This window comes from Salvelinus alpinus, chromosome 14, assembly GCF_045679555.1.
Source record: "Salvelinus alpinus chromosome 14, SLU_Salpinus.1, whole genome shotgun sequence".
Lineage (NCBI taxonomy): Eukaryota > Metazoa > Chordata > Actinopteri > Salmoniformes > Salmonidae > Salvelinus > Salvelinus alpinus.
Genome location: NC_092099.1, coordinates 34,258,670 through 34,266,729, shown reverse-complemented (window position 1 = coordinate 34,266,729; position 8,060 = coordinate 34,258,670). Strand labels below are relative to the sequence as shown.

At 41.7% G+C, this 8,060-nt stretch overlaps 1 protein-coding gene across 2 annotated transcripts; it reads left to right on the top strand.

Moving 5' to 3' along the window:
* LOC139538823 (transcription cofactor vestigial-like protein 3) lies at positions 1-7,659 on the top strand. 2 transcript variants are annotated; one of them, XM_071341297.1, is made up of 4 exons: positions 1-452; positions 1,164-1,527; positions 4,119-4,703; positions 6,254-7,659. In XM_071341297.1, the coding sequence occupies exons 1-4, from the start codon at positions 330-332 to the stop codon at positions 6,289-6,291; spliced, it is 1,110 nt and encodes a 369-aa protein (XP_071197398.1). In that variant the 5' UTR covers positions 1-329; the 3' UTR covers positions 6,292-7,659. The 2 variants fall into 2 exon arrangements, with proteins under 2 accessions (XP_071197398.1, XP_071197399.1); XM_071341298.1 differs by lacking the exon at positions 1-452 and adding an exon at positions 766-893.
* The last annotated feature ends 401 nt before the right edge of the window (positions 7,660-8,060 follow it).

Genomic DNA, 8,060 nt, shown 5'->3' with positions numbered 1-8,060 from the left:
GCACGCAGTCCTATCCCTCCTCTCCCTCCATATACAGTACCGTTAAAACTTTCCTCCAATCAGTGTAGCGTCTAATAACTTGGCCAAGTGGAGTTTGTCCGGTAACTTTTTGTTCACTTTCACTCGGGTTTGGTTTGGCACAGTATGAGGTGTTGGTCTTAGTGATTCGGTATTGTCTTTATGCAAACAGAACCTTTCACCGACATCATGCCTATTGTCACAGTCATGGTTTATATGGAGGCAGCGGTGGATGTGAGGATTACATCCGTTTGAGGAGCGCTGATCCAGGCTGTGTTTCTCTCTGAGCCCCTGACAGCCCCGTCTCAGCCATGAGTTGTCTGGATGTGATGTTTTACCAGAGTTATGGAGCTCACTATCTCCCTGCGTCTTCAGCAGCAGCGGCAGCAGCCTACAAAGCCGCATACTACCATCATCAACAGCATCAGCAGCAGGTGGGTGTCCAGACACACTGCGCTAAAATAGTTTGTAATATTTGTTTGTTTTTTATTACTAGGCTGTTTTAGTGTTCCCATAATTGTCCCGGTGCTTTAGGCACCAATACACTCCGTGCTGAATGTTTTGGCCCGTCGCAGATGTCAGTTCACAGCGAAAAGTCCTGACTCCTTTGTACCACAGAACTCATAAAGTTACAATTCGAAAAGTTGAAGCGGTCATTTCTCGCCGTGTATTTAGAGCAGGTCATGTATAATGACTAGGATGATTAATCTCCTCGTTCGGTCAGAAGGGTGTAGGCTAATGACAACTCGTCACTGTCTTTCAGGAATGTTGATGATGATGGTTCTTTTGGAACGGCCACGAGCATTTTCATAGTTGACATACTTTCACCAGAACACACGCTGAGAAACATCCTACAACTTCTTGAATAAACTTCGGTCTGTAAAGATGATTCGTTTTCCTTTAAAATGGAGGTCATAGAGAATTTAAGTTTGTAACGGATAGTATGACTTTTAACAAGGGCATTGGTGTAGGCTATTCTGTTCAGTGTATGTGGCACACACGTTTAATCATGTGGCTTGATCGTTGTGGCGCAAAATAGACAGACAGATGGTGCTCTCATGGCTGAACCTTTGAGATTAATTTTTCGTACTTTAACCTTATCTCTCTTGCTCTCTCTCTCTCTCTCTTTCTTTCACTCTCTGTAGAAGAAGCTGGGTGTGTACAGCAGCATGCAGCAGGACAGCCAAGAGCAGCAGTGTCCAGGGGGGAGACAACAACAGCAGCGTGGGGGAGGAGGGGGGAGACTGGCTGGGGAGCAGTGGGTCCAACGGGGCCTGGAGGGTTCTGGGCTGAGGGGCTGTGGGGGTACTGGGAAGGACAGCCAGCCCGCTGAGGCAGAGTACCTGAGCTCCAGGTGTGTCCTGTTCACCTATTTCCATGGTGACATTGGGGATGTGGTGGATGAACATTTCTCTAGGGCTCTGAGCCAAACCAGTGCCTTCACTGGAGAGACCAAGAACTCTAGGACCACCCCCATGCACACCTCTGCCTCGGTTGGACTGTGGAAAGGTAGGAACACGCAGGGACTTTCATATCATTACTCATAGTTTGAATTCTGTCATCTGAAAACAGTCTTATTCATATAGGTGTATTATCTTTCACTGTAACAAATTACTGTACATTTACAGCAAAACTTTTACAGTTTGATACTGTAATTCTATATCACAGTACAGTACTGTAAAGAGCAATGCAATTTTACAATAAAATACTGTATTACCTGTTCTGCTGTATATTTACAGCAGAATACTGTGTTATGCTGCATAGTGGGGAAATTATGTATAGCTCATTAACATATTTCAAGGCATGCCTTGTAAGAGGCTATATGCACCCCTTAGTGAGAATGCTGTACCCCACAGAATACAGTACCATACCATACCGTATTTGTTTTTATTTTTGTATTGTAAATCTACAGTAATTTACTGGTTTCTGTGCTACCAGTAATTTACATAATTTAGTTACACACCCACAGAATACAGTACCATACTGTAATTTTGGAGTGCCAAAAACATTTTGTGGGTGCATGGTATTGTTGTGGCTCATAAACACATTTGAGGCTATACTTGTTGCATCTGTTAGTGAAAGTGCTGTAACAATTGAAGTGAAATGTGGTAGTAGTTTCCTAACAATTAAATGTATATAGGGGAAAGATCAGAGCGGCATGCAAGTCTCAAACCTTTAATGGTTGAGTGTTTAGCCATGTCCTTTTGATCTGTTTCACCCTGTAGTCACTGCAAGTTTAGAAGCCTTTGTTAAGGCCTCTACAAGTGCAAGTGAAATAAAACACCAAATATTCACTGGTATGCTGTAATATACAACTACCTAGCAGCCAACCTGCTTGCACTAATCCCATGTAATTACTAGTGATGTTACGTTTGATATTGGAGCTCCGAGGCATGTGTCAAAAGCAGCTAACTTAGAAGCAGTGTGCCGATGCGTGTATCACTTTATCAGAAGTACGTCATCAATGACGTCTGACGCTTCGTTCGATGACATGCTTTTTCGCTCTTACTGACAGTTGTGGCTGCTTTTTGTGATGTATTGTTGTCTCTACCTTCTTGCCCTTTGTGCTGTTGTCTGTGCCCAATAATGTTTGTACCATGTTTTGTGCTGCTACCATGTTGTGTTGCTACCATGTTGTTGTCATGTGCTGCTGCCTTGCCATGTTCTTGTCTTAGGTCTCTCTTTATGTAGTGTTGTCTCTCTTGTTGTCATGTGTGTCTTGTCCTATATTTATATGGTATTTATTTTTAATCCCAGGCCCCTTCCCGCAGGAGGCCTTTTGCCTTTTGGTTGGCCGTCATTGTATATAAGAATTTATTCTTAATTGACTTGCCTAGTTAATTAAATAAAGGTTCTATAAAAAATATAAATAAATAGTATAAGCTGTCTTAAGCATCCTAAATAATGCCATAGATTCCATTTTAGAAAAATAGTAAACTTGTTGGCAAAAAAGGGAAGCATGATGTAAGATGCAAACCTGGCAATCCATTAAAGCCAACGACTTACTGCTGCGCTACAGAGTTTTGATGAAATCAGTAGAGGGAAAAAAACCTAGCTGATAATCACACGTTGCTATTTATTGCTGACCAGCAGATGTCACTAAAGTTCATTGTGAACGAATAATGACACGCCGTTTAATGAACCTATTTTCAACACAATTGCCTGGAAAGGAAGGTTTGTTTCCGCATCACTAGTAATTACAGTAAAAAACTGGCTACAGTAGCATTTCCTTTGTTACAGTATAGTGGGCTAATTTTACAGTATTGTACTGCATCATTGCGCTGCATTTTCCTTTAAGTCACAGTAAGCTAGTGTCACGTTACTGTGAAAATGACCGTATCACACTTTGCAATAGCCAAAGATGGGCAAAGTTATTTCCAGAAGTTATCTTGTTACAAATACAGGATAATTTGAAGACCAATGTATCCTTAACTACAACAACATTCCCAGTAATGGTTACAGAAATGTTTTACTTGCTATGACTGTGATATGTGTTTTTAAAAAAAATCTATGTTAGATGAATGTAAGTCACTCTGGACAAGTGCATCTGCTAAATGACCAAAATGTAAATGTTTAAAATTTACATTTGCAAAGCACACTGCTGGGTATTATTCTATTGACATGGCCTTGTTTAGGGGTGGAGGTCATTATAATAATACCAAGCAGTGTGCCTAGCAAGTGTTAATTTTTTTCATTTACATTTTGGTCATCTAGCAGATGCTCTTAACCAGAGCGACTTACAGTCAGTGTATTAAAATTAGGGTAAATAAGAATATACCACAGTCACAGCAAGTAAAGAGATAGCTACCTGCACTGTAAGTCTGCAACAGTATACTAACCACTGTTCTTCCAGTAATGCGCTGTAAATTCTAGAAATACAGCATGTTACTATAGTCAGGTGTTCCCGTAATATGCTGTACATTTGTTACAGTAAATTTCCTGTAAATCTACAGTAATTTACTGGCTTCTGTGCTGCCAGTAATTTACTGTAAATTTACATTGTACTATTACTTTTGATCTAGAATTAATACAATTACATGGTAGAAACTTGTGTCCATAACAACCTCTTCTCATACAAATGACCTCCCTCCCTCTCACAGACAGTGTATCTCTCTCGGAGGCCCAGTGTGGTTCCCTGTCCTCCTCTCTGTGGGGTGGAGGTTACCCGTCCCAGACCAGCCCCTGTCTCTCCGTCCACCCAGACTTCTCCCCCAGCCCAGCAGCCTTCCATGCCCCAGACAGTGCTCTGTGGACGGGCCACATTCTGCCCCAGCCCAGCCTCCCTCCTACAGCCTCTCTCCCAGACCACTGGGCCTACAGCCGCAACCCTCAGACCTCCGCCAGCTACACACACGCCCACAATGTCTACACACACACACACCCTCACACACACATGCACCCCCACCACACCCACCCGGTCATACATCCCCACCTGTCCCATGGCCCAGGCCTAGACCCCAGGTTCAGCCCTCTGCTCCTGCCTGGTGTGAAGACTCAGAGTCCCCTAGCCCACAGCCCTGCTGGTCACAGCACACACAGTAACACACACAGCAGCCAGAGCCCAGGGATACATAGTGGTGTGAAGATAGAGGTGGAGCAGGCCAGCCCCAGCCCGAACCCCCCCACCCTGACCCCCTCAGCCTGGCCCGCAGCTCTACACACACCCTTGGATATCTACGACTCAGGTAAGCCTCGGACCTGGAGCACACATACACACACATGCAGTCTCTCTCTTGTATGTCTACCAGTGGCGGTCGGTGCCATTTAAGATGAGGGAGGATTTTTTTTGTCATGCGCATGGCCTTATTTTTATTACAGCATATTGAATGACTGTCATTCATATTCCATTCACCCAGTTCGATGTAACATCGATAGGTTTAGGCTACTACATGATACTTGAATTGTTCCTACACCCATCATGAGGCTGCTACAACCTAGCCTATGAATGCAAGTTTTTTTTAACGAAGGTGCACACAGGTTAAGAGAAACTGCCTTGCACACTCTTGCCTGCATCTATCTGATCTAGTGTGTAATCATTAGTCCAACAGTTGTACATTCCGTTCCGTTTGCTTCTGTTTAAGAAACGTTTACAACAGAATCTGTTAAATGAATACACCCCTGATAACATGTAAACACAGTTCACTTTCATAGCCGCCACGTTGTATTCCTTCTCGCATCTATGCACTCTTCTCCTCTCACCTTTTCCCTTCGCTTGAGGACTTCAATGCACAACACATCAGCTGAATGTGTCCAGGTGAAAACCCTTTCCAAGCCAAATCATAACCGCTACACACAGCCTACATCGTTGTCACCATATTAGCCAAAGTAACGTCATAGTCAACATAGCTAATATAACTAACATTTTAGTAAACCTGCTACAATCATGCAGTAACGTTACAGTGTGCAGTCAGTAAGCAGTTGAATAAGCACTTTAGCAGTTACACTGGTGGCAATACATTTGTAAAACCAAAAGCTTACCTTGAATTGGAAGAGTTCCAGTGTTGTGCTATATAGGCATAGCCAGCTAGCTAACATAGCATCCCTCTGTTTGAGCCGGGTGTTTGAGTAGGCTAAACTAGCTAGCTAGCTGCATTTGCTAGATAAGTGAAAGTGAAAGTGAAAATAAATTACTAAATATCTCTCTGTGTCTCTTGCTTCTCCTTAATTTTTCAAATTAATTTGTTCAAACTGTTCAACTATTGTCTTTTTCTCTATTTGTCAACTATTCACCACATTTTATGCACTGCGGTGCTAGCTAGGTAGCTGTAGCTTATGCTTTATGAACTAGATTCATTCTCTGATCCTTTAATTGGGTGGACAACATGTCAGTTCATGCTGCAAGAGCTCTGATTGGAGGACGTTCTCTGGAAGTTGTCATAATTACTGTATAAGTCTATGGAAGGGGGTGAGGATCATGAGCATCCTAAGTTTTTTATTGAAGTCAATGTACCCAGAGGAGGACGGAAGCTAGCTGTTGTCCGGCTACACCATTATGCTACCCTTCAGAGTGCTGTTAAGGCTACTGTAGACCTTCATTGCAAAACAGTGTGGTTTAATCAATTATTTGGTGACATGTATGAATATATTTTGTATAGTTTTATCTAAAAAGGATAACTTTTTAAATGTTTTGCTATTTTTATGAAATTCACTGAGGAGCTTCCACTGATGTCTACATGCATGCTACGTTTTTGTTTAATCTAAAAGTTTATGTTGTCCTCTCTCACGCTCTCGTCAGGTCTGGATCAGGACAAAGTCAATACTGTTTGGTTCTGAGAGAGAGGATATGACATCGCTGTGACATCACCCTGGCACTGAGCTGTGACCAGCTCTAACAGAACCCCCTGGAACCACAACACATTTCCTGTGTACTCACTCTCAAGTAGAAGACTCTCCGCTCACTAGAAAAAGTCCAGGGTGGGTTTACAGATGTAGGATCTTAATTTGATCACTCTTTTATTGATGAGAATTTTACTGCAAAGCAGGAAATGCAAACTTGTAGAGTATTTCAGTTTTAAAAAGGCTTCTAAAGTTTGTAATTTCCACTTTGAAATTTCAGACTTAATTTTCCCTAATGAATGAAATGTATCAACCCCTAGGAACCACAACACATTTCCTGTGTACTCACTCTCAAGTAGAAGACTCTCCGCTCACTAGAAAAAGTCCAGGGTGGGTTTACAGATGTAGGATCTTAATTTGATCACTCTTTTATTGATGAGAATTTTACTGCAAAGCAGGAAATGCAAACTTGTAGAGTATTTCAGTTTTAAAAAGGCTTCTAAAGTTTGTAATTTCCACTTTGAAATTTCAGACTTAATTTTCCCTAATGAATGAAATGTATCAACCCCTAGGAACCACAACACATTTCCTGTGTACTCACTCTCAAGTAGAAGACTCTCCGCTCACTAGAAAAAGTCCAGGGTGGGTTTACAGATGTAGGATCTTAATTTGATCACTCTTTTATTGATGAGAATTTTACTGCAAAGCAGGAAATGCAAACTTGTAGAGTATTTCAGTTTTAAAAAGGCTTCTAAAGTTTGTAATTTCCACTTTGAAATTTCAGACTTAATTTTCCCTAATGAATGAAATGTATCAACCCCTACAAAAATTTTATTATAATCCACATAATAATTCACATTTCCTGTTGCTGCAGGATTATTTTACTGCTGTAGCAAACTGTCTCAAATTAAGATCCTACATCTGTAGGTCTCTTAGAAAGCACTCTGGAGAAGCCTAGACCACTCTCCATGCCTCACACCACCCCCCAAGGATACTTCTGATCACTTCTTGGCCAAATATGTTTCAAATTTGTAACAAAAGTATTAGCTGGCTGTTTTGGACCTAATATACCACATGATGGTTCTGTTTAAAGAATTTAGTTTGTGGGAACACTGCTCAGCCAAGCCTTTTTCTGATCTTTTTTTTTTTACATCGTGCTATGTGTGTAACTATGTGTGTAATTGACTGTAATATATTTTGTATATAGTACTTTGATTTGATGTGATTGTCATTTCCTTAAAGTGTTTGATTGTTGCTAATTGTTTTTCACCAACCTTGTGTTGTCATGTTGCCTAGTGTTCTATATGTGCAGAGAAATCATGTAATTACTGATGTGTAATAAATTGCTAAGTTCTATTGGCAAACATTTCCTCATCTTTAAGAACTGACTCAAAGTATTTTATTTTGTATCAGAGCTGATGATTGGACATCACTCAGCATGGTTTAGCCCATAGGGAAAAGTAATATATGGCAATACACTCAGTTGCCAATTTATTAGGACAACCCTTTGCCCCCAGAACAGCCTGAATTCTTTGGGGCATGGAAACGTTACGCAATTGGTATCAAGGGCCCTAACGTGTGCCAGGAAAACATTCCCCACACCATTACACCACCGCCACCAGCCCGTACCGTTGACACCAGGCAGGATGGGGCTATGGACTCATGCTGCTTATGCTAAATCCTGACTCTGCCATCAGCATGACGCAACAGGAACCGGGATTTGTCGGACCAGGCAATGCTTTTCCATTCCTCAATTGTCCAGTGTT

Bases quoted from the DNA above. Each gene is read 5' to 3' on its own strand.
- LOC139538823 (XM_071341297.1), top strand. From the start codon at position 330: ATGAGTTGTCTGGATGTGATGTTTTACCAGAGTTATGGAGCTCACTAT. The intron at 453-1,163 runs GTGGGTGTCCAG...CACTCTCTGTAG, and splicing joins ATCAACAGCATCAGCAGCAG to AAGAAGCTGGGTGTGTACAG. The intron at 4,704-6,253 runs GTAAGCCTCGGA...CGCTCTCGTCAG, and splicing joins CTTGGATATCTACGACTCAG to GTCTGGATCAGGACAAAGTC.